Genomic DNA, 26,743 nt, shown 5'->3' with positions numbered 1-26,743 from the left:
TGGTCAGTCGCAGTCTTCCTTAGCCCTGTCCTCCTTGGACTTTTTAACAGTGTTGCTCGGCTCCTCCCAGATCCTGTACCAACCAGGTCCCGCTGGCTGCCCCAAGCCTTCCCCCCAGTATCCCTGTGATCCAGTCCCTTGCCTATCTTTCCCAACCTCCCTCCTTTCCCTCATGTTGCTCCATCCCCGTACACCACCTGTCACTCATTGCTCTGGCTGTCTCAGCAAGCCTCACAGCAGTTGGCTCCCTCAGACCTCTTGTGATGGGTCTTGGCTTGGGCCAGTCATGATGACAGGGCAGGATTCCCTCCCACCCCTTTCCCAAGCCCTCCTCCGGATTTCTGGTTACCACCAGGCCCAATGCCACCCCGGCAGAATCACTGCAGAGGAGTTGTGTGGGAGAGGCCTTTCCACCCCCAGGAAACTGCAGGAGAGGCAGCAGGTGCAGCCCATGGGCTGCTGGAGGCCTGGGTGAAAGAGCTGAGTGGGAGAGGCCCCCCCCCCCCTCCAGAACCACAGCAGAGGTGGCAGGCACACTTCGTGGGGTGCTGGAGACCCAGGCAGAGGGAGCTGTCCCAAGACAACCTTAATGTAAATTGCAGATGGATTCAAGTTTTCAGACATAACCAATGCCAGCACAATCACCCCAGCCAGGCACATGCTGAAGCCCAAACTGTTTTTTTCTCCACCCGTTGTGGCCCCATACTGCTTCTGTTTATCTCCTGATTTCTGCACTGATTTTTGTACCTCTAGTTTTCTCTTCTGTTTTTTCCTAGTTCTTTTGGCATCACTTTTACCCCCATGTTTTTGTGGAAGCTGATTTTGAGTCACCTTTTCTTCATGTATTATGTTTCTTTTGGTTTTTGTTGTCCCACCCGATCCCACCCACCTCAGCATACTTTTCAACGATTAGACGGTTATAATCACACCATTCCATCCCCACTCCCAGCCTGAAGACAAATGGCTTCATTTTCTTTTCTTTTTAAAAAGGGCTATAAAATATCAACATATTGCTAGAATGTTGTAATATTGGGTTTAGCAGCTGTTTCCTTCTATGCCTTTTTCCTTATACCTCCAGGAAGGAAAAGGCTAGAGATGTCCTTTTTAAAAATGAAAGCTGAGAATTCAAAGGACCTGGTAAGCCTTCCATTTAGAAAATACAGCTCTATCCCCTTTCCCCATGGAGCACCCAGAAAAAGGCACATTAAAAAAGCTGCTGAGTCTATTGTTACAAGGCTCTAGAAATATAGTGATATTTTAGTGCAGTTTGTAATAAAAGAGAGGTGCTGTGGTGCCGCTGATGACACCATCAATGATGACTCGAAAATCCTCATTATTGAAAGCAAACGCAGAAGAAAATAAACTGATTCCACATCTGTGGAAACATAGAGGGAAGACAGGTGTGTGGAAAAACTGTGCCCAAAACCAATTCCCATGCTTGTATAAGGAGTAAGTGGAGTGTATGGAGAAGCCTTGGGTTTAGGGGCTTCCTGTTTGGTACTCTGGGCATTGGTCAGCTTGCACGAGGACCAGCCACTGCTTCTGACCAGCTTGACCTTGTCCTTTTCAATTTATATTCCTGTGGAGACTTTAAAATAATTCACCCTCCCCCATTTTCTCAGAACAACAATCCTGTGAGATAGGTTAAGCAAGTGACTGTGATGCGCCCAAGGTCTTCCAGTGAACGCAGTGTAAAGTGAGAGCTCCTCCAGGATTCCCTGAAGTGGCACCTTGAATGCAGTTTCTAATCTGAGTGGACCTGGGACAAAGTACCTGGTCATGCTTCATAGGACATGAGATTGTGTATCCTTCTTGCCTGAAGACTTGCAAGCACCTGTAGCCGGCCTTGGGGTGCCTGACTGAATCTCTTTCTCCCCTCCCCGATCCCAGTTCTAGGCCTTTGACTCTTCAGGTTTTCTGTGCAACGGGATAAAAACGTGGTCCTCCACATATCAGCAGGCTAAGTTGATTAGCCAGACTCCATGATAACATTCTGCGAGTGAAGAATGAGGACTGAAAAAATCCAGCTGCTAATCACCCTTCTGGATTGCTAGAGAGGCTGCATTGGTGATCCTTAGGCATCCATATCTGAAGGAACAGTGTTGGACCCCTTCATTGGTATGCCCTGCCTGCATGCTTCCCTCAAGGTAGATAAGACATGTAAATTTATGCAGAGGCACAAGTATGTACATTATATACATATATATATTTATGAAGTGTTTCAAGAAGCTCCTGTTTGTATGAGATGCATTATGATGTCTTCTGTTTTTCTGGTCCACATACAGTTGTATTCACTCAGAGGATTCCTTCAGCTTTTCTACCTTCTTTGTTTTAGGAACACTAATTTATCTCATTTGGTTCTTCCTGTCTTCCACCCCTTCATCTATTCTGACCTGTTGACCAAAGTTGAAATGCTTTATGTTGAACAAACTGTATATTCTCCTACATACATTTGGTGACTGGTTACATTTGGTGCTGTCTCCCATTCCCAAATCCGCCTCTCCTTTCATCATGCCAGTCACAAGCATTTACTGCAGTTTTCTATAAATGCAAAATTGTCAGTGCAATGCAATGTTTATTGTCTTGAACAACTTCTACATGAGAAAGTCCAGTGTCTGATAACTTTTGGAGTAGCAGCTGCTGGAGGAGAAGAGGAGGAGGAGTTTGGATTTATACCCCGCCTTTCTATTCTGTAAGGAGACTCAAGACAGCTTACAAACTCCTTTCTCCTCCTTTCCTCACAACAGACACCTTGTGAGGAAGGTGGGGGTGAGAGAATTCTGAGTGAACTGTGACAAGGCCAAGTTCACCCAGCAGGCTTCATGTGTAGGAGCAGGGAAACAAACCCAGTTCACCAGATAATAGTCCGCCGCTCATGTGGAGGAGTGGAGAATCGAACCTGGTTCTCCAAATTAGAATCCACTGCTGTTAACCACTACAACATGCTGGGCTTTGAGGCTGGGCGTTTTTCCTGGTGTGCCCAGTTACAATATGATCATTAGAAACAAAAGTCGGCTAGATGATACAGAGCATCCATTACTGGCATGGCTCGTCTCTCAGAGGAGTGTTATCTACACAGCCTGCTTCTCAGTGGAGGAAGGGATTAGGGTCCTCACTTCCATTGAGTCTGGGGGACTTTTGGGATTTTGAGATTTTGAAAGTGGAAGCCACCCCCAAATGGTTGTGATGGAGACCAGGACCAGTTATAAAATGGCTGCCATGAGGTCCCATCACAAGATCTTTTGGGAGGCTGCCAGTCAAGCATTCTTTTATTGTCAAGGCAGCTGTTTTCTAATGAGTTCTCCTTGCAGACACAAAGCTGACACCTGCTGGGTGGTTTTGAAACCCCTCTTGATCCAGTGAGGCAGAGGAAAATCAGGACTGGCTGTTGGCTTTGGGGAAGAAGGAAAGCTGCCTGCTGCTGGGTCCTGTGGAGCCCAAGTATGTAATTTTGGGAACTGCTGTTTTAGGTTGTTTGGTCTCATACATACAACCATTTTTCGCAAAAGTCATAGCCTTGTTGTTAGCTTCCGCCTTCAGCATGTACATGGCCAAGTCCCTTGATAATTATTAGGAGCTATTAGAAGGTACAAGTTGGGACTTGAAAGAAACTTGCAGAGAGGGTGCTTCCCTTCCCTGCACTTTGCTTTGTCCCCCTTTTTCCACCTTTGGCGCTTCATTGTGAGCCGCCTCAAGCCCTTCGGGGGTGAGGCGGCCTATAAATCTAATAAATAATAAAATAATAATAATTCACCCCCTCCCTCACTGCTCTCCCCACTTGTCGCCACCCACTTTTGCACTCCACTCACACATACCCCTCCCCGCTGCTTTTACAACATCCCTCCCTCCACTGTTGGCACTTCAGTTGCACCCACTACCTCTGCTTTCCCTACCTACCCCCACCCTGGCACTCCACTCGCCCACCATCCTCGCTGCTGTCCCCACTATCCCCCATTCTTGAAGCTCTCTCCACCTCCCCGTTTACAACTGCTGGCATCCTCCTCTGGCATAGCTGGTTCAGAGCAGCTGCTTCTGTCGCTCCCTAGTATGGTAGCTGTGTACCCAGGGCCTGCCTTTACAGCTGCTCTGGGTCCAGCAGGGCTTCTGGGCTGTACCACTTCCACAGGGCCCAGTTTGCTTGCAACTGTTACATTCTCTGTGCATGCACAGAGAACACTCATTTATTATGGAGGGAATTTAACTCTCCCCCCATTTTTTTTAAAATGTCAGATTTTCTGCAAATGTAGGATATCCCACAAGTTTGTTTGGGGAAAATGTGGCCCTGATCTGCAGATGTAGGTATTTGGAGATAAGTGGACACACTTGGAAATTAGGAATATAGATTATTGTGATCCAGAAGAGAGTGGAATAATGGCCAAAGGTACTCAAGGGAATGGCACAATATAGCCTTTTGCCATTTAATGCAATATCATCCTCTTGTACTGACTATATATGACTAACAGCTGCATTACACCCTTTTAAGCCATTGAATCCAATGGATTTAGGAGAAACTCTTTTTAGGACTTTGGCTGATAAACCCATGCTGTTTCCTTCTCAATAGTGGTATGTCTGTGGGTCCGAAGGCTGTGCATAGCTGATAGTGTTGAAAAGAGCTGCTCTCTAAATTTAACCTAATAAAGGATCTGCTCATTTCTTGTTTGTATCTCTTCTGTGGGATATCTGTTTAAAAAAACCCTGTGGTTGATCCACAGATCTCTGCCTCTCTTTAAGAGTAACCTCTCCTCTTTCAACAGGGCCCAAATAGCCAGTGCTGCCCTCCCCCTTTCCTGTTAGGAGTGAAAGTTACTTGATCAGAAAGGATCTGCAGTGTAATGTTGTACATATCATCCCTCCATGGCAGTAAGAAAGTTTCCTGCAATCAGAAAAATAAAATGAACAAATTCTCCCGCTTCCCACTGCTGTAGCAATGCTTTCCTGTCTTGTTCTCTTCCAAGCTCTGATGCTGGATCAGGCTAATAACCATGGTAACAGTAAAAGGAACAGTCATTCCTCTTGCTCCATAGAAATAATCATCTGTACGCAGCCGTTATCTTGTAAATGTCTCTCCATCATTATATTTTATCATTAATCTGACAGGAGGGACATCAGCCTTTCCCTGTTTTTTTCTGAGCCTTTGAAGGGTGTGTATATGTAGGATGTGAGTTTATGTAAATAGGTTTGTTAATATGAGCACAGCTCATAGCAAAATTGCTGGGGCCTTTCCCTAAACCTGTGTTTATAATTACTGGCAAAAGCTAAAGACATGAGAACTTATTCCAAAATTTCCCTTCTATATGGCAAAATGGATAACCTTCTGAGGCAGTCCATAGGGTAACCTTCTGAGCCTTTAACTTCTAGACTTGATTTGTGTTGCTTGGTGATGCTGGGCCTCCATACTAGTGTGAATTCCTTATCCACATTCTGTCTGTTCCTTAACTAAAGATCTTGTCTGTATATTATTTGAACTGTAAGCTGTAATGGAACAAATAAACATCATGTCTAGCATATCTAAAGTGTATGACTTGTGTTTGTCCCAACTGGTCTGAGCAAAGGAGAATCTGTAAGGCTGCCAACCTCTAGGTGGGGCCAGGAGATCCCACAGTATTACAGCTGATCTTCAGATTACAGAGATTAGCTCCACTGGAGACTTATATAATTATATAATTTGCATATTCAGCAAAGGCTCATGGGTATGCTGTAAAAAAATTTAAAATTCATATTTCACTTTAGTTTTATACCTTGCCCATCCCAAAAGGGCTCAGGGCAAGAACAACATGTTAAACCTACATTACAGGTAAAAATTATAATTTTAAAAATACTCACCATAACTTCAAAGATAGCCCAAATGCAGGACCTGTCTGCAAAAAACCCACATTTATTAACATATAGAGCTAGTATGGCTTTGTATATCTAGGACTTCTGGAGCACTTGCATTTGTGCTCAGCCTGGCAGGGGTATGTGGCCTCAATGGGGGGGGGGGACTGCTGCACCTGCTGCAGACAGGCCAGGGCCCTGGTTCCCCTTCCCACGCCTCTGCCTTGCTTCCTCCTGCCATGGTGGGAAGCGAGGGGGCTGTCAAAGCCTTGCAGAAGCCTTTCTCTAGCTGCCATGGCAGGGGGAGGGAGGAGCAGGGTGTAGAGATCACCTGCCCACTTCCATTGGAGACCCTGTTGGGCCTTGGATGGAGGTGGGGAAGGGGAAGCAGGCTAGGCTGCACCCTGTGCTGGGCTCAGATCTAGCCTGGATCCAAGTCTGGTGCAGAGATCCCCTGCCCCCCTCCATTGGAGACTCTGTGGGGCCTCGCATGGAAGTGGGCAGGGGAAGTTGGCTGCTGCATTTCCCACCCTAGACTTATACTCAAATCAATAAGTTTTCCCAATTCTTCAAGGTAAAATTAGGTGCCTCGACTTATATTCGGGTCGACTTTTACTCAAGCATATACGGTAATAGTTTGTTACATATGCCCATGCATATACATTCAGAAGATTCAGGATTTGTTATTTTTCATCCCACCATTCCTGAAAAGAGATTCAGACAGTATACATGCCCTTCCCACAAGAACTCTATGAAGTAGGTTAGGCAGAGAGAGAGAGAGAGACAGAGAGAGAGAGAGAGACAGAGAGACAGAGACAGAGAGACAGAGACAGAGAGACAGAGACAGACTTGTCCAGGGTCACCCAATGAACTGTTCCCTGGCCAAACAGTTGTTAAACCAGAAATTGGTTTATTATGATCCAAATATTGGCCAACATTGTATCCTTCATACTGATGAAACCAGTCAGAGAATACCATTCTGAATCTAAGGCAATAGTGCCTATATGAACACCTTTTTCACATAGCTAAATTTGAGATCAGTATTTACCCCCCCCCCCCCACACACACACACACACAGAGAGAGAGAGAATATTCCTCTGAAGAACAGCTACACAGTCCCAAACAGGTCAGCACTCAGATTACTCTGCTGGATTAATGTATTTTTCTGTGCCCAGCAGAGTCCCCTTTGCCTCAGTTTTGGCTGGATAAACCTATTTTGTAATTCATTGATTCAAGTAATGATTTTTACAGTGGGTGTTGTGGGTTTTTCTGGGTTGTATGGCAGTGTTTCAGTAGCATTTTCTCCTGACATTTTGCCTGCATCTGTGGCTGGCATCTTCAGAGGATCTGGTGATAATAAAGCAAGTGGAGTATATATATATATATGCTTGTGGAATGTCCAGGGTGGGAGAAAGAACCATTTGCATTGGTTAACAAGTGTAAAGGGTGCAATTAGCAAGTGTGATTCGCATGTGTTGAGTGAAATCCATCCCATTTTAGCGTATATAAGTAACAATGAAGTCGCATAAACAATTCGTGAGGGCAGATGCATAGTAGTTGCCTGGTATTTTAATTTGATTACTTCCTGCAAAGAGACATCCTGTGTCTGGGTGATGTTCACTAACCATTGTCTTGATTCTAGTGTTTTTAAGTACTGGAAGCCAAATTTTATTTATTTTCATGGTTTCTTCCTTTCTGTTGAACAAGTATACATAGGGACCACGAAACGCAGCACCCAGACACGAATCAAAGAACATGAAAGGCACTGCAGACTAATTCAGCCAGAAAAATCCACAGTAGCAGAACACGTGATAAACCAAGCTGGACACAGAATGTTATTTGAAAACAAAGAAATTCTGGACCACTCTTACAACCACTACGTCAGACTACACAGAGAAGCACATGGACAATTTCAACAGAAAGCACATGGATCCACCATCACATGGACAATTTCAACAGAAAGGAAGAAACCATGGAGATGAACAAAATTTGGCTACCAGTACTTAAAAACACTAGAATCAAGACAATGGTTAGTAAACACCACCCAGACACAGGATGTCTCTCTGCAGGATACAATCAAAGGAATTAAAATGCCAGGCAATTGCTATGCAGATGCCCTCACTAATTGATTATGTAACTTCATTGTTACTTACATATGCTAAAGTGGATGGATTCCACTCAACACATGTGAATCACATTTGATAATTGCATCCTTTACACTTGTTAACCGACGCAAATGGTTCTCCCACCCTGGACATTCCACAAGCATATATACATATATATACATATATATATGTATATGTATATGTACCATTCTGAATCTAAGGCAATAGTGCCTATATATATATATATATACAGCCTGGAAACCCCACAACACCCCAGTGATTCCGGCTGTGAAAAGCCTTTGACAATTTTTACAGTATTGCCCAAATAACAGGAACTACAGGCAGTCCTCCTTCACCCCACCCCCAAATTTCACTAGTAGAATGAATGAATGAAAAAAGCCAGAATCCCAGAGGAAGCAAATGTTTTGGTCAAAGTGTTGTGGGTTTTTTGGGTTGTATGGCAGTGTTCCAGTAGCATTTTCTCCTGACAATTCGCCTGCATCTGTGGCTGGCATCTTCAGAGGATCAGAGTTCTCTTACACTCCCACTGAACTCTCTCTAGGCTAAGGTGCTTTATGCTCTCAGTGTTTGCCCCAGGGCTGTCAGTTTCTCAGTGGTGTTTTCCCACTTTTTTTTGTTTAAATTGGATTCGCCTGCTACAAAATGCCCTCAGTTCACCCAAGCCACCATTTTACCCACCTGTTCTCTTTGGGCAACTTCCAGCAGAGGAAGTTGCTTCCTGCTGCCTTTGTGTGTATGTGTGTGCACGCACACGCATGCAATCTTGGATCTAGCATTATTTTGCTAGACCATATAAATTTCATGTAGATTTGCTGGTCTACTGCTCCAGCGACAGACTGGTGGCGTTAATTTTTTTTTTAAGACAGCTCTTCTGATTGCTCTGATTTGCTGCTCCAAAGAGTGAGAGGAACTGCTGTTGGTTAGCGGAGTGGGGAAGGAGCAAGAAAACCTAATGCAAGCCAAATGCATGCATATCCCTTTGTTTCCCCTGTGAAGGGAGAGGGAAAGTCATGCCTTCAGAAGTTTTGGAAACCCTGGAGATTCTCTGTTCTGAGGCGCAGTGAGTTTGGGATGGGAAAAAGGTGTGCCTTATGGAGAATCCAACCCAAAGGGAATGTACATTCAATTCAAAGGAGACCACACATCTGTAAATGGCCTAACAGTGATCTTCCCCTACTGACTTTCCCATAACCACTTTCAGCTCTACATCAGGCTCTCTCTGTAGCACCTTCTGCTGCAGTTCTGAGTAGAAATCAACTCCTTCGGAGACTGAGGGTAGAGGTTTTTCCAGGAACTGTTCTCTGTGGTGGAACTGTGGCTGCATCAAGCATTGGTGGTGTTGAGACTGATCTGGAGTGAAGCTCCCGTCACAGCATTTCTGATGGTTTCGTTTGAACTCCAGCACTGTCTTGGTGTATGTGTTGAGAGTTGTAACTGCAGAAGCCATGCAGCAAGTGAAGGAGGCCCAGGCCATGCTAAAGGACAGAAAGATGGAGAAGAGTTGGTTCAGTACCCTGCTCTCTACCTTTAAGGGATCTCAAAGTTGCTTATAATCACATTCCATTTTTCTCCCCACAACAGGCGCTTTGTGAGGTAGGTGGGGCTGAGGAAGTTATGAGAGAACTGACTAGCCCATGATCACCCATTAGGCTTCATGTGCAGGAGTGGGAAATCGAACTCAGTTTTCCAGATTGGAGTCCACCACTCTTAACCACTACCCCCACACCAGTTAAGCAGAAAGGGGAGCAAGGAATGGTGTTCATGCATACAAACAGAGGACACAATCTCATGCCATGGCAACAGGTATCACCCTAGGCAGGCAAAGCCATCCTCCTGCTCACTGCGCGTGCCTTCTTTCCTTTCTCCCATTAAAAGCTTCTTATCTGAACAGCTGCAGAGGAAGTTAGACTTGAGGAACATGAGAATGCAGAAAAACCCATTAAGAGTGTGGAGAGAAGGCAGAAGAATGCTCAAAAGTTGAGGGGGATTTTTTGTCCAGAACTCAGCTGCCGGGTTAAAAACAAACTTGACTAAGGCCTGGTGAAATCTTGACACAAATTAATGGTGGAGGTCAATTACAGAGGGATAGCTATGTTAACCTGCTGTGGAAAACTCAAGAAGATACTTTGTGCTACCATTAAAGGTTAGCAGTTTTTATTATAGCATTCATGGCTAAAGCCCATTTCATCAGGGGTTGTTTGTTCAGCAGATAGAACTGTACAAATGACTTCAGAAGGAGTAAAACTGTGAACAGTGGAGCTAAAGGACCATGGAATACTCGAGGTACATCTTGTGATGTTTCTATACATAACTCAATAATACAAGCTACCTGCATTGGACATTAACAACAGTCAGAATGGTGTCTAAGTCCTGTTGAATACAGTTACATATACTGTAAAATTCTAATGAAGCAATTATTTATGCTGCAATAAATCTGCTAGTCTTTGAGGTGCTGCAAAACTCCTTTTTGTTGAGAAGAAAGGAGGGCAATTGCCTGTTTAAATGTTTTCTGTCAGTTCAGTTCAGTTTTATTACGGCCATTAGGCCAGCAAAAAAGAGCAGAGAAGAACAAGAAAAAGGAGGAACAACAAACAAAAGAACAATCGAATTTGCACTGAAATCCACGAAACAGAAATCCACACAAAAAATATCATCAGCTTGTAGCATTCTTACGGTCACCCTCATGTGGTCTGGCTCTTGGTCCCAACATGGTTCTTCTCTTACTATATGCCAGCATACAAAATTTAGCTACCTGCTGAGATATAAGAGAAACTCGGTCTTCCAGCAAAATTCTCACAAGAACTGAGTCGGAATTAACTCTAGTTAAATTTCTGTACTGGATAAACAATGGATGAATTAACGCCTCCCTTTCCCCTTTATGGAGTTCACAATGCAATAAAATATGTAATACAGAGTCCACTTCCCCTGAGTTACAAACACATAGTCTCCTATGTCGTGGGATTTTTTGAAATCTGCCCATTAGATTGGCTGATGGAAAAGCGTCAAAACGGGCCCTTGAAAAGGCCCAGCGGCATTTCGTAGATGTTATATTGGACAGGTAAGGGGCAGCCGAGATACCTGTCCAAGATTTTAATGGTTTATATAACGCCGGTAACAAGGAGAAATCTGTTTGCATTTCAATATCATTGAGCCGTTGATAGACCAAGGCTGTTGCTCTGCAATGATCCAGTTCCAATAATTGTACAGGATCCAAACCACACTGTGTAAGTTTAAGTGTTATTTTTTCATGTTTTCTGTCATGGATTTATGATCTCTTGCTATGAATTAATATATAACATTTTGCCAAATTAAAAGTAAAAGCAAATTATATCCCAGGAAACTCTAGGTTATTGCCCACGTTATTTTAATGTGCTGTTCAGGAAGGAACAGTGGAGAAGAGAGGCTGTTTCCCCACTCGCCTTTTGTTGCGCGCTACTCACTCCAAGTAACGCGGGGTCCAGTGGCACTCCCCACTACCGGAGCGGCGACAATGCAGCCGCCCCGATTCTGCCGCCCTCGCAACCCCTCAGCGCGCGTCATTTCTGCCCCTGTTCAGAATGGCGCCTTTTGCAAAACCCCGCGCAGAGCGCGGGCAGTGGGGAGCATGACTGCGCGCTCAGAAACACCCGCGGTTAACGAAGCCCGGTAAGCCTCGCTTTTCTTTTCAAAGTGGGGAAACAGCTAGTGACAACAAAAATGTGTGTTGCTTCTGGTCAGCAATATCCTGGAGGCAGCCCTCCCAGCAGGGATTCTAAGTGTACTTCAACCAGAAATATTAGGAAGAGATACCAGATAGAGCAGGGACTTGTCACTTAACATACACTGAGATCCTAAGCAGAATTACACCTTCCTAAACCCATTGACTAAACTGACTTAGAAGCCTGTAACTCTCCCTAGAATTGCAGTGTTAATTATTGCAGATTGTTCCATCTAGATTAGCATTTCCTATCCTGTGGGACCTGACCCAAAAGTGGGTTGCAAAGCCTGTAAAAGTGGATCCCAGGCTTTTGTAGTTTTACTGATTTGTCCATGGGGTCACCATACTGAGTAAACTTGGAATTGTGAGCCATTATACAAAAAATGTTGCGAACCATGTGTACAGGAGAATTGTTTTCAATAGCAGCAAGCAAATATCCATGGACGTTCACCAGCAGAGCGTGAAGTGCATCATGCCTCCCTGTTTGTCCCCAGCACAAAGGTTCCATTCAGCAATCATGGCTATTAGCCATCAATAGACTATTGTGCATATATTTGTCTCATCCTTGTTAAAGCTATCTAAACTAATGCCTGTCATCCCATATTATTAAGTACAAATTTTGTGCAGAAGTCTGTCCTTTTCTCATCTCCAATTGTGCCTCTCATCTCTAGCTTTGCTGGCTGATTATAAATTATAGTACACTAGTATTAGGAAAGGAAGGAAAGCTCTCTCTCTTTTTCTAAACACCATTAATTTTTTATCAGTCTATACCACCACCACCGCCCCCAGTAGATATCATTTGGGGGGAGATAAAAAAACATTGCAAAGGTAAGCCTGTACTTCAAAATGAGAGTGGGATTGACTGGCATCTCCACCACTTAAGAACATTCCAGCAGTTCCCATTTCTACCATTATATTCTCTGTATTTGTCATACACAAGATGACAGTAATAGAGTGTAATTACAGCCAGAGCAAAGCCCATATTGGGATTGCAACCCCCGCCCCCCGAAAAAGCGCTATACACAAAGACATCTAGTGCTTGAATAATGTCACAAGCAGAAACTGCAGTGGCAAAAAGGGGAACTTGCAACATTGGAGAGGAAGGAAGGAAGGAAGGAAGGAAGGAAGGAAGGAAGGAAGGAAGGACGGAAGGACGGACGGACGGACGGACGGACGGACGGACAACAAACAGAGTCCAGGGGGCACTTCAAGCAGAGCAACTTCCTGACAGAGAATCCCCTGCTTGAATTCTGCCACACCAGCATGGCCTCTGCAGTGGAAACCACACTGTGGTGGCAAGTGGAGTCCAGTAAGGGCACACAGCCCCCCGCTGTCCCACTAAGGAAGGGCTGTAGAGACCAGACTGGGGCGCTGCATTCTGAGCAGGGGAATCTTCAGGATTCCTCTACCCAGACTCCACTGATTCAGTGCAGCTTTCATAAGTGCTGTGGAGGCCGTACTGAGGTGGTGGAGTCCAGAGGGGTGGCAGATTTCAGGTGGGGGAATCCTCAGCCTGAGGATTCCAACGCTCAAACTCTGCTGCCCCCAGTGCAGTCTCCACAGCCCTTCCTCAGTGAGCACCAAGGAATGCCTGCGGCTCAAGCCCCTCCCACCCCCTGGCTACGCTCCTGGCAAGATGTCTATTGCAACAGCCCCCAGCAGTCAACTAAAGTGAAAGACTTTCAGGCCTTTGTCTTCCATCACAAGACAAAGATATGAGTCATCAGTACAATGGCAGTAAATCGAGAAGCATCACAAGAATGGGCATTCTACAGCTGAGTATTGGAAGCAACAGATGATTCCCTAGAGTGGATTTAACAACAGTTGATTTTATACTTAGGTTGTTGATGTCTGAACTGATGTCTTGAACAGGTGATACATATAAATGAAAATTGGACCTGGCTGAATTCATGTTCAATTTTGTTGTACATTTTGTATACTGCCAGGACAAGGAGCCAATTTCTCTATTGCAGAACCACATCAGGGTATCAAAGGAGGTTACCATCTCTGCGTTAGGAAATTCCTTGAGATTTGGTAGTTGAGTTTAAGGAGGGCAGGGTTTGGATAGGGGAAGGATCTCATAATGTATACTGCATGGAGTCCATCCTTCAAAGCACTGGCGTAATGCCCATTGGGCAAGGTGGGCAGCTGCCCAGGGCATCACCTTGTGGGGGGCATCAAAATGCTGGGTTCATTTTTGGGTATTTTTAGTGGTTTCCCATTTTTGGCCTGCAGGGGAGCAGTTTTTAGGCTAGCGGCACCAAATTTTCAGCGTATCATCAGGAGACTGTCCTTATGCTACCCCCCAAGTTTGGTGAGGTTTGGTTCAGGGAGTCCAAAGTTATGGACTCCCAAAGGGGGTGCCCCTATTCCCCATTGTTTCCAATGGGAGCTAATAGGAGATGGGGGCTACAGTTTTGAGGGTCCATAACTTTGGCCCCCCTGAACCAAACTGCACCAAACTTGAGGGGTATCATTAGGGCAGTCTCCTGATGAGACCCTGAAAGTTTTGAGACTGTGCCTTCAGAAATGTGCCCCCCTCCCAGCCTGCAACCCCCATTGACAGCAATGCAGAAAACTCAATGCAGAACAAAGATTCTTGGGCAAATTTCGGGATGTTCTTGCAGGGAGGGCATTCTTGGATGTATCATCACCAAAATTTAGGGTATCATCTGGAGACTGTCATGATGGCACCCCCAAGGTTTGGTGCAGTTTGGTTCAGGGGGTCCAAAGTTATGGACCCTCAAAAGGGTAGCCCCATCTCCTTAGCAAAGAATGTGGGATGGGGTACCCCCTTTGAGGGTCCATAACTTTGGACCCCCTAAACCAAACTGCACCAAAATTGGGGGGTCCCATCAGGACAGTTTCCAGATGATACCCTGAAATTTTGGTGCCGATACATCAAGAAATGCGCCCCCTGCAGGAACATCCCAGAAATTTGCCCAAGAATCTTTGTTCTGCATTGAGTTTTCTGTATTGCTGTCCATGGGGTTTGCAGGCCGAGGGGGGGGGGGCATTTCTGAAGGACAGTCTCCTGATGATATGCTGACATTTTGGTGCTGATATGTCTAAAAATGCACCCCCTGCAGGCACCAATGTCCTGGTGCAAAAAAAATTTGGTCGCGGTGGAGTGGCCGCCCATGGGGGGGGGGGGCATCCAACTCAGGTTTTGCCCAGGGCTACAGTTTGCCCAGGGCTGCCTCGTTATGCCCCTGCTTCAAAGAAGCCATTTTCTCCAGGGGCCTGATTTTTGCAGTTTGGAGATCAGCTGTAATTCTTGGAAACTTCCAAGTCTCCACAGGAGATTGGTAACCCTATTTAGGAAGGAGCCACAGCTTAGGGGTAGAACATATATTCAGCGTCCCAGGTTCAATCTGAGCAGTCTTCAGTGAAGTGCTCTTGGCGAGAGGGCTGGGAAAGATATCTGCCCAAGAACACTGGAGAGCCATCAAGATAGATAAGGACCTAAACTAACAGGAATGCCTCAACATAAGGCAGCACCATACGTTGAATGTATTAAGAGTATGTGATTGTTGTAGGCTTTCTGGGCTGTGTGGCCGTGGTCTGGTAGATTTTGTTCCTAACGTTTCGTCTGCATCTGTGGCTGGCATCTTCAGAGGTGTATCACAGAGAGAAATGTGTTATGCTGTAACACACTTCTCTCTGTGATATACCTCTGAGGATGCCAACCACAGATGCAGGCGAAACGTTAGGAACAAGATCTAAACGAACACGGCCACACAGCCCAGAAAACCTACAACAATCAGTTGAATCCGGCCATGAAAGCTTTCGAAAATACAGTGGTAGAGCATATTTCAGTTAGTAATAAAGGCACATACTAGAAGGCCCAACCATAGTCCCATGAATGTGGTCTCCAGTCCTCTGGCCCCAGGTTAACAGTTGCCTGGAAAACTTGAGTGTACATCATGTGTGCCACCATCCCAAGCAGGCCTAAGTGGAAGCAAAGAAAAGAAGGTTATCCAACCTGGGCCAGAACGAAATATCAGAGCTATCATTCATAAACACTGCTTCTCTTACATACTACGGAGCTATTAAAATCATACAGTATTAGAATATGGAGTTTTAGGAAATGTTTCTGTAATTCATGTCATCATCTGCTAATGTTTGCTCCTGTTGGGTCCTAGTGCCCTTCTTTCTATTTCCTCTCTCATTCTGATTTATTGTGGGTATTTCTTCATTCTCCTAAACACAACTGCATCATTCCCTTGGCCTTTAAATTCCCAGTTGCTCAGATGGACATGATAATTCTGTGTCTGGCCTATGTAGTCATTTTAGGCTTTGTTAGTTTCCATCATGGAGTACCTTCCTTATCTATCAATGAAACAAGGATTTAAGTATGGATGTGGCTATGTTGAAGATCAATATATATATAATTCTCAATGAGGTCTCATCTGTGGATACTTAAATCCAGAGACTGGTGCCATTCGTCAGACAAGACAAATCTTTCTATAAACTTGAGAAAAGCCCCACTTTACAGCACAATCTGGAAATCTAACAGAAATACATTTGGACACTATACCCACTCCAATGATGGGAGTGCCTGTAGCTTTAAGAAATTAATGTCCTCAGTGACTTTTATTTAGCAACCTTAATGGCATAGACATTAAGCCCTGGTTTCAGTAATTAAAAGGACCCTTTCCAGATCTGTTTCTGTCTTTGAGAGAACTTTCATGGTTCCTAGCCTGGCAGCAGTCACTGGTGACTTCATACCATATGAGTTTCAGGGCTCGCCCAAACCTGGCTTCTTGCTACTGTTGAACAGCAGCCATCCCATGAAAGCAAGTGTGGTGTAGTGGTTAGAGCTTAAGACTAGGATTTGGGAGACCCAAGATCAAATCCCCACTGTTGCAAAACCTCACAGGGTGATTTTTGGGTCAGTCACATACTCTTAACCTACCTCACAGGGTTATTGTGAGGTTACAGTGGAGGAGAGGAGAATGATATATGCTCCCCTTTCAGGAGAATAGTTGAGTATGCATGAAGTAAATAAATAATTTATATAGATGAGGATAGGGGACAGATAAAGGTTGGTTGGTGTACTGGAAGGCAAAAGGAAGCAGGGAAAGTTGAGGATATGGGAATTGCCAGGAGAAAATAGTGAAGGGGCTACAGAGGAAAGTGAGGTGCCCCCTGCAAATCCTTGCAGGCTTCCCTCCATGCAGCGAGGCCTAGGCTGGTCTGGGTAGCACAGTGCTCCTAGGTTCGATCTGGTGACAGGCACTGTGCAAATCAGCCTGAGTTTTCCTTGAGAGAGGCTGCCAAATGGAGAGAAGAAGGGAAAACTTAAGGTACAGGAGTAGGCTGGCTGGTGGGTGGGAAGGAGAAAAGAAAGTATGAAAAGGAGGTTTCAGTGAAGAGAAAGAAAAATAGTGGGGGAGGGGGAAATGAGACCCCTCCCAGCTAATCCTTGTAGGTTCCCCACTTGTACTATACATTTGAAAGCAGACATGAATGTACCTGACAATACTGAGAAGACGGCAGCAAAGGCATTCAGCTTGAGTCCACAAACTGGGTTTCCTGTGTACATCATCTCCACCAAGAGGAGGATGAAACTAATGAACAGCAAACTTATGTAAACCATCTCTGATCCAAGTGAGAGCCAAAGGATTCCTATTGTGGACATGGTCAGATGAAAGAAATTGCTCAGCATTACAATGTAGCACAGGAAGTTTTCTTCCTTCTATCCTCTTTAAAATAGTGTCAGGAAGGAAGATTTTTGAAACAGGCCTGCACAACTAGGATTAATGAAGCCCACTAGCCATAAATAGTAGTCTGCCAAATGTTTCATACAACATCCTATTTGTACTTCAGAGCACGCAGCGAAACCAGGCATGTAATGATGTTAGTATGTGTGTGTGACTTTAAACTAAGAGTTGAGTTGTGGAGAGAAAGGGGGGTGAGAGGGGGATGAGAGAGCGATATGATTGGTTGATTCTAGAGTGTGCACCTGGGAAGACTGTGCTGGACTGGCAGAAGGTGTCAGAGAGGGCAGAAGGTGAAAGGATTTCAGAGTGAAAGGACTGGGAGTGTCAAAAATCTCGTCAGAGAGACTTAAAGCTCTGTGTGAGCTTGGCAGAACGTGTTAGGGTTTCTGAGTGAATTAGTTAAGGGAATTAGTGTGTCAGAGGATATACAGAGAAAGTCAGAGCCTCAATAAATTGTTATACAAAATAACAGAGGCCGTTTCCGCACGGCCAAAAGCAGCGACGCGATGACGTCGCAAATTGCGACGCATCCCAAAAAAAGCGTTCACACAGACAGGCGGAGCTGCGGGCGTCCGCAGCCCCGCAGAAATGTGACGGTTCGCACGGAAGCGCTGCGGAAGCGGCGTCTCGCGACGTTGCGCCTGCGCACTTGCGAAGCCGTGCAGGCCCGACGCCATTTGTGACGACAGCTCCGTGGCGGCTGTTCGCACGAGTGCGGCGTCGATGCGTCACATGGGGAAAAAGAGTGGTTTTAAGCGTTTTCTGAATACACCGTCTTCGCGCCGGTTTAGCGTTTTCGCGGCGGCGCGACTGCGCACCTCCGCCGCTGCGCGTGCGAACGCTCTCGCTCTGACGCTTCTTTTTCCGTTGCGACGACGTCATATTTTGCCCGTGCGGAAACGGCCAGAGAGTCTGAGAGAACTACTGAGAGAGAAGCTGTCAGAAAGTGTCAGTGAATTTATGCTAAGGGAAGTCCTCAAAGTATTTGTTGCCTCAGATTTTATTTTGTAAATATTTTGCTTGAAACCTTGATGTTACCTGTTATTTACGAATAAAATCTCACTTTGTTTGAAGAAACATTGTAATCCCACCCTATTTTGGACTACGTAAGCCATCCATTTTGCTTTATGCCCTCAAACACACTACCACAATACAATACAATACAACACAAAACCTTTATTGGCATGACAAGATAAAATATAGATGGACAAAAATTGCAGTTGGTTTACATAAGCAGTTCAGCAGCACAGCATAAGCCTTGTCACAAAGACAATACTTTGGGTGTTGGTTCAATTATGACATGGGGAGAGTTATGTTTAGAGGAATAGACCAATGAACACCAGATCTAGGCTTTACATATCCCATGGGGGCTCCTTCACTGGGCAGCATATTTACTCAGAGGAGTTCAACCATCCCCACAATCTGGGAATGTCTCTATCTATTCCTACTGAAACTTGGAGAGCACAACAACAGACTCCCAAGAACCATATTCCCAAGATCCATACATGGAAAAAAAAAAACAAGAGCACCAAAAATAGAAATACACAGTTAACCACATTAGATCCACTTGACATATTTATCTAACAGAACCACTTAAGAACTATATCAAATTCAGTGACCTTTACTACAGATAAATATTGATAAATATCAATGTAACAAGGAGAGAGTATTGCCTGTGGTGTTAATTTCTCTTAGTGTCATGGCCTGGAACATGACAGGATCATTCCCATTCAGTAATTTGACAATGCAGACTTTGGGAGGGACTTTGCTCATAATTGGTGTTAATAGGGCTTCCCTCAGTATTTTATATTTAGGACAGTGGCATATGATATGTTCCAACATTTCTACCAGAGTAGGACAATATGGGCATACTCTATCTGATAGAGGGAGCTTCTGGAAGCGACCATGTATAAGGGCAACACACTACCAAAAGGAGATAAAGGGTTTTTTTGGTGGTGTACAAAGGGGGGTTTTTTTGGTGGCCGCGGGTGGAAGGGTCACCACAAGGTGGTTTAGCAAAACCCTGATAAAACACTGTATGTGGCTGGTGGGCTGTGTTTTTATGTGTACATGATGAGCAGTCCTTTTGGCTAAGATTCCAACACATTTCTGATGATAGGTGGCTGAATGAAGAAAAACACTTGACTATTTGAGGATCTCTGGGCACTTGTAAACCTCTAATAATGGACCAGTGAGCTGTAGATAAGCATCCAGGGAAAATACTCTGCATATCTTGTAGGGTTACCAGCTCTGATTTAGGAAATACCTGGAGAATTGGGTGGGTGGGGGGAGCCTGGGGAATGCAGGGTTTGGAGAGGGGAAAAACCTCAGCAGGATATAATGCCACAGAATCCATCCTCCAAAGCAACCATTTGCTCCAGAGGACCTTGGCTGTCTCGAGATCAATTGTAATAGCAGGGGATCTCCAAATGTCCAGTTGGCTACTGCCTGAAATGAAAGCAACTGGAAAGAACAGAAGTTGGAGGACATAACTAGGAGGACTGAAAGCTGACTAGTAAGCAGATGCTAGGAGTACAGAAACTTGAGGGGAAAGAGAGGCAAGTGAAGCTTAACCTTGACCAAATAAGAGGTGGGGAGGCAGAATACTTAAAAGAGTTTTTTTTTTTTTGCAGGTTTCCACGTGCAGTTAATAAATGCAATCCTCTTTCTGGACCTCTGGATCTTTTCTTCAGAGTCTACATATGGTTTCTCTGAAGTTTAAAAATGATTGGTCAGCCACATTTTCAGTGCTGTTTTATGTACCAAAACTAGGTCATTTGGATGAAATTGGAAACAGGAGAAGCCAGGAATCTTTATATCAAAAATCCCAAGACAGACATATTACAATATTGCTGCAGACTTCAAAGCACTGGCTGAAGATGAAAAACAGCAAATACCCCAATGCACCATTTATATTTGGCTGCAAGACTGGGCCTGTTCCTAAAGCGTCTATGGTCAAACCAGCCTGACCAAAAAAAAAAAATTGTTCCTACCTCTCTCAGCTGGCGGTGAAAGTTCAATGAAGCTGCGACATTTCTCATCTATAGAATAAATAATAACAACAACAATTTCTGCCAGGAAATGCAAGAAGGAAATGTCAGTTCACCTAAATTACTTCTATAATCTAAACTATATTCATACACAGTATTTCTAGGTTATATTCTTCTAGAGTCTATGGCGATGTTACCTAAAATGCAGGAAGGGACAATATCTGCCTTTACTGCAGACTGTATTTCTACTGGGAAATTCCCAGCTCTGTTTTAAGAACTGTTCAATATTAATTCAGTTAAATGCATCTGAAATGTGAAAGTAATTACAGGAATTATCTTAACAGATTTTTAATGGTCTGCTTCTGTTTTATGGATACCTTTTTATGCAGCTTGTGTTTTAATATTGTAATTTCTAATTATAGGCTACTTTGAACAGGACTCTGAAGAAGCTGCGTAGACATATTCTAAACTAAACAGATAAATAAATGTTATCTTGAATGTCAAACAAAATAAGAGTTCAAATAGATATTCATGAGCAAAACTCATGAAAGAGAAAAAAATTCTAAAAAGAAGTGTGTAAGAGCAAGGGAATGCAATGTCTTCATGGAAATACAGAAATCATTGAAAAACAGAGCCCAAGAATTTATTCATCTCTGCCTACATGGATGAGCATTGAATCATGGGAGCCCCCTACTGTCCAAACAGCCTGGATGCAGCTTAAGTCTTTTACCACCTCCAAGAATTTTTCTCCACAGTCAGAAAATGAGAAGCCCAGTATAGATGGAAGAGACGAAAAACATGCCCTAGTGATTCTCCTGGAGAATACTTGGTTTACTGAAATCTCCTGGTCTACAGGAGTACTTGGGCTACACAAGCATATGGTAGCATGGTGGATGCATGAGATACTTCCTGCCCTCAATCCAATTTTATCTACACAGGAGTAAGTCCCACTGAATTCAACAGGGCTTATTCCAAAATGTAGGTATGTGTTGAAGTGCAATCCTAAAAAGAAGCACACATTTCAGTGGGCTTAAAAGGGTGCAATGCTGCTTAAGATGGCACTATTAATTCCTTAAGATATGGCCCAGCTGTCATCTGCTTCCCTGAACATTGGGAAGTATTCAGAGAAGAGGGTATAGAGGCACATTGCACGTTAGTTCATTTAAATGTGTGTACAATGATAATTTTCCATACTCTTGTTTTGAAAATGAGTTAAAACAAAGTTCAAAGGGCTTTAAAAAAAAAGATCAAGACAGTTCAAAACTAGCCAGATGGCAATCCTAACCTACGCAGTTTAAAAGATTGCCAAGTCTTTCTTTGATTTCATATTGGATTATAAACAAGTGTTCACAGACTGTACCTATATGCCTTTCCAGCTTCTGGCTCTGCTGATTACATCCCTCCTTCCTGAGATGCAAGATAGCTTTTTAAAAAATAATGTTGTCCTCTCCTGTCCTTCATGGTGACATTTTCTTCCACCAGCAAGACCAATCTTTCTAAGTCCCTTTGGCTCATTTCAGCTGCCTCGTTGGTGTTCACACTCCTCCGCAGTAATACGCAGCATATTTCACTGAGGCTGTTTACTACTTGAGGAAGGGTTGAATGAAAACTGCTTAATACAAACTGACCCCACCAATTTACCCCTTGATCCTAAAACCTTTAGGTGAAGTTAAAGTATGTAGGTTTCATGGGAACTTCCTTGGCAGGATACTGTTTAACACCACAGTTTTACAGGCTCAGCAGAAAAAGGCAGGGCAGAGAGTGACTGTGCCATCCTCCACAGAGCTACCCACTTCTAACCTTACTGGCGCTCCTTAGGGTGGCTTCTCCCCACCTATATACATTGTTCTTCCTCTCAAAACAGCAACCCCACTGAGGCTGCATTTGTAAAAGGAAAAAAGGTACCATAAACACATCCTTGTTTCCTCTTTACCCCTAACCAGGCAGCCTTATACATCAGTGGGTCCTCCCAAACCTGCCAGCAGACAAGGAGAGAGATCTGGTTCTTCTTTCATCTTACCGTAGCCCTGTAAGAGTACATGTTCTTTTCTTTTTTTTAATGTTAGAAGGTAGAGGTTCTTTAGCTTCCACTCTGCCAAGTAGAGGGCTGCTTATCACAAGGGGGAGGTACAAGGGGGCACAGCCAAACAGGCCTCTGGATCTTTGATTCCCCCTCCCACAAGTGGCAAAGCAGTCTGTCCTGCAGAAAAGATGGATTTTATACCATCTTTTCTCTACCTCAAAGTGACTTGCAATCACTGTCCCTTCCCCTCCCCACAAGAGACACCTTGTAAGGTAAATGGGGCTGAGACAGTTCTGCGAGAACTGTGACTAGCCCAAGGCCATCCAGCAGACTTCAGTGTGGAGGAGTGAGAAATTAACTGCAGTTCTCCAGATTAGAGTCTGCCGCTCTTAACCACTACATCATATTGGCTCTCAGGCTATACAGATGATATAAGCAAAGGCTTTGCTGTACTGTCGAAGGCTTTCACAGCTGGATTCAACTGGTTGTGTTGGGTTTTCTGGGCTGTGTGGCCATAGTCTGTTAGATCTTGTTTCTAATGTTTTGCCTGCATCTGTGGCTGGCATCTTCAGAGGTTTATCACAGAGAAAAGTCTGTTTCACGCTGTGTCTAGTGAGAAGGGAAAGTTTAGTGAACAAGATCTATCAGACAAAGGCTTTGCTGCTTTTCCTAAACAAGCCAGGACTATGATGAGCTTTTTGAGAATTAGGCCTAGTCCAAGGCCCCGCTTTGCCTGTCTCCCCCATCATGTTCCAATATGGCTAGTCATATCTACTGAATTGGCCTTATTTTCTAACCCACTCGGTCAGATAAGGCTAGGGTGGTTTGGACAGGCAACCCTCAATGCTAATGCCCCACCTTCTATTTCCCAGAGAAGAAGTCCACATCCTCAACTTCCCCACACACTGATACTAAACCCCATTGAGCTTAGATAATTTCCCCTTTGGAGTCATTACCTGCTCCTTCGATGTTCTCCTCACAGGAAACCCACATGCCTGTATGGAAATAACGGAAGGCAAAGCGATCATCCCCAGTCTCCCAGCTGTAGTGCACCACATCCTGGCCTGGAAAGGAGGAATTACCAGTCCCTCCATCCGGAGGCATGGGGACACCAATGCACTTGGTTGTCTGGCTCTTCCCACACAAAGGCTTGGGAACTTTCTGAGTCCCGACACACCAGTAGCTGCCAAGCAGGGCTGTGGTGGACAGGCTGAGGGCCAGCAGGTTCAGCACCACAGCGAGGGCAGCACGATGCCAAGGAAGGATCCTGAAAAGTTCCATCTGCAACAAACAAACAAGCATAAGAGACTCCCATATTGCCCTGGACTACTTGGGTTTTCCTGCCAAAAAACCAAGGTGTTACCAATAATAAGGACAACAAAACATATTTGTGAGGAATGTCTCAGCGATGAGTTAAAGAAGCTCTATTACTTCAGCCTTTTCAAACTACATTGAACAAAATGTAATGGGGAGAACACAAGATAAAGAGTTTCCTTGAAAAAAAAATGTGAATGTGTGGTGTTTGTGGGAGTTGAATTCTCCATCCTAAGGTCCCTGAAACACAGCTGAGAGTCAGTGTGGTGTAGTGTTTAAGAGTAATGGAGTGGAGTCTAATCCGGAGAACTGGATTTGATTCCCCACTCCCCCACATGAGCAGCAGACACTTATCTGGGGAACTAGATTTATTTCTCCAGTCCTCCAGATCAGTGGTTCTCAACCTTCCTAATGCCGTGACCCTTTAATACAGTTCCTCATGTTGTGGTGACCTCCAACCATAAAATTATTTGTGTCTCAGTTCCTAAGACCATTGGAAATATGTGTTTTCCAATGGTCTTAGGTGACCCGTGTGAAAGGGTCGTTCAACCCCCAAGGGGTCGCAACCCACAGGTTGAGAACCACTGTTCCAGATGAAGCCTGCTGGGTGACCTTGGGTTAGTCACAGTTCTTCAGAACTCTCTCAGCCCCATCTACCTCACAAGGTGTCTGTTGTGGGGAGAAGAAAGGAAAGGAGTTTGTATGTCGCCTTGAGTCTCCTAATAGAAAAGGTGGGGTATAAACACAAACTCTTCTTCAAAGTAAAGTGAAAGTTCAAACTACAAAACCAGCATTTTAACAACAATGTGGTGTAGTAGCGGAACTAGATCTGAGACCCAGGTTCAAACCTTTACTCAGTAACGAAACTCATGGATGATGATAGGTTGGTCACTCTCTTTCAGCCTAACCTACTTTACCAGCTTGTAGTAATGGGGAAAGGAAAACTATGTATACTGCCACAAGCACTTGGAGAAAGGTAGGATAGAAAGGTACTAGATACATATACAAGTTCATTCTGTCTGACTTAACAGAGAATATCTACTGTCTCCTGAACCTGTACTTACCAGGACTAGTACAGATGATAATTATGAAATGCTGAGAAGCTGGGAACCACCTAGATTGTGAGTATGGCAAGGTGGTTAAGTCATGATTAATTCATAGCAAATGATGTTGAGCAAGCAGCCCCGGGTCAGATACATGAAATCCCATTAATTAATTAATCAATCAAGAGTAACAAACAGCCTCTCATTTCATACTCATAATGATCACTAATCTAGATTGGAATCTCCATTCCATGACCATGCACTGAAATTCTAGGTTGAATTTTTTATTTATTCTCTTATGATTGTGAAAACAGAGTGGTTACAAAATGTCGCAGACTAGAACATTTGCATAAAGAATCCCTGGACTTGGTAAAGATTGGGTCAGGAGGTCCAATTTTATTACTGGCCAATAAATTTGCACCTCCTGATCTAATCTTTACCAGAAATATTCCCTGTAACTTTTAATGAAGATAAAAGGGGAGGGTGTTACAGTTTAAATTCCCACAGAGCTCAGTGCAGAATGAAGCACTTTTTCTTTTAACAGAGAATATCTTCCCTGTGCTGTAACTGGGGATCCCAAAATGATTCTGAAAAAGCCAATTTTTCACCTTCTTCGGGATCAGGATTTTTGGCTACAATTAAAAGTAGTCTTTTTGGATTCGGCTTTGCCGAATGCACACCTCTCTCACTATCCTTGCAGAGATTCCAGATAAATAACTGAACAAAAAGGAAAAATGGGACAGAAATAATGGAAGAGAAAGAGGCGAGGGGCCAAGTCTCAATGGGAACATTTTTTTCTATGCAAAATGAGTTTTCTAATGCATCATCCAGTGATGATTTCTAATGCAGCATCCAGTGATGCAGTGTGGAGTAATGGTTAGTGTGCTGAGCTAGGATCCGTTAGACCCAGGTTCAGATCCCTGTGGAAGCTTTCTGAATAGTCACAGGACAGTCACATTCTGCAGCCTAAGCTACATCACAGGGTTGCTGTGAGGATAAAATAGAAAACATGTGAATGATGGAAGCCACTTTGGGTGGCCACCGGGAGAAAAGGTGGGAAATAAATGAAGTCTGCAAATAAATATTCCAATACAAAGTTTGCTGTGCATTTCTGCTTAGCTATAGTGCATAGAAAGAATAATGTCATTTCAGAATCAGTCCAGAAGTAACAGAAGGCAGAGTTGGAGACAATAAAGATGGCTGCAGAGAAAATTCCAATTCTTCCTTTTGAAAAATCTGAATTCCATTACAACGGCCTGATAGTACACAATTAAACAGCCACATTCTCTTCCAGTAACACCAAGAATATCATTTACCTTTCTGGATGCTTTCCCAGCTCCTGCAGCTTAATGCACAAACAGCACTGAAAGGGGGATTCAGGAACAGCCTTTATTTTCCCCCATCTTCCCACTAGGAATGGATGGAAATGAACAAATTCATCCTAGCCCCCATATAGTTTTTCCCCTCTTCCTCCCACCCCAGTTCCTCTCTGATTATTAAATGCCATCCAGCCAGTCAGCAGCTGTTTGTGGGAAATGGACATTTTATAATCCACAATGCAATCACAGCACAGCTGTTCTGACAGATTAGGGAAGGAGCGATTGGTGTTGCAGGCTAGTATTAAACGTAAAAGGTGACCTCTATTCACTGGGGGATAACATTTCTGGAGAAAACATAGAGAAGGAGACTTCGTTCATTCATGTCCAGTGGTGAATAAACTGGCAACTGGTTCAGAATCAGGATTAATTGGTGGGTCTCAATCAAAAGGCAACCCATCTAATTTACAAAAACCCCGATGGTCACATCTGGTGTAAATGTCTGTATCTATACCCTCAGCAAAGAGGCAGGGAAGTCAAGGGGCCAGTAAATCTAAGTTGATTTCTCACATAGAGTTACTTTTCCTTCTGATCGGACCTGAGACTCATTTGCCACGAATATGCACACCTCTGCATGCTAATGAATGTATTCTGTGAGGTAGGTCTGAATTTAAAACTTATTGAAAGCTCTTTG

General features: G+C 44.1%; 2 protein-coding genes across 5 annotated transcripts in view; one reads left to right on the top strand and one right to left on the bottom strand.

Moving 5' to 3' along the window:
• FAM234B (family with sequence similarity 234 member B) overlaps positions 1 to 2,210 on the top strand; it is a 32,315-nt gene extending 30,105 nt beyond the window's left edge. The window contains exon 13 of the mRNA XM_048499400.1: positions 1,891 to 2,210. Coding sequence (XP_048355357.1) covers positions 1,891 to 1,896 — 6 coding nt within the window. The 3' untranslated portion in view covers positions 1,897 to 2,210. The remainder of the gene's footprint in view (positions 1 to 1,890) is intronic.
• GSG1 (germ cell associated 1) lies at positions 2,172 to 26,211 on the bottom strand. 4 transcript variants are annotated; one of them, XM_048499402.1, is made up of 8 exons: positions 26,050 to 26,211; positions 23,333 to 23,657; positions 20,357 to 20,404; positions 17,116 to 17,268; positions 15,477 to 15,588; positions 9,169 to 9,415; positions 5,824 to 5,858; positions 2,172 to 2,393 (listed from the first exon to the last, which is right to left on the bottom strand). In XM_048499402.1, the coding sequence occupies exons 2-8, from the start codon at positions 23,655 to 23,657 to the stop codon at positions 2,384 to 2,386; spliced, it is 930 nt and encodes a 309-aa protein (XP_048355359.1). In that variant the 5' UTR covers positions 26,050 to 26,211; the 3' UTR covers positions 2,172 to 2,383. The 4 variants fall into 4 exon arrangements, with proteins under 4 accessions (XP_048355359.1, XP_048355360.1, XP_048355362.1 ...); XM_048499403.1 differs by having other exon boundaries at positions 5,824 to 5,854; XM_048499401.1 differs by lacking the exons at positions 2,172 to 2,393; positions 5,824 to 5,858 and having other exon boundaries at positions 8,107 to 9,415.
• Between the last annotated feature and the right edge of the window lie 532 nt (positions 26,212 to 26,743).

This window comes from Sphaerodactylus townsendi, linkage group LG06 (assembly GCF_021028975.2).
Source record: "Sphaerodactylus townsendi isolate TG3544 linkage group LG06, MPM_Stown_v2.3, whole genome shotgun sequence".
In the NCBI taxonomy this organism is placed as follows: Eukaryota; Metazoa; Chordata; class Lepidosauria; order Squamata; family Sphaerodactylidae; genus Sphaerodactylus; species Sphaerodactylus townsendi.
Note: the sequence above shows the minus strand (reverse complement) of the source record. Positions and strands in the feature narration are given on the sequence as shown.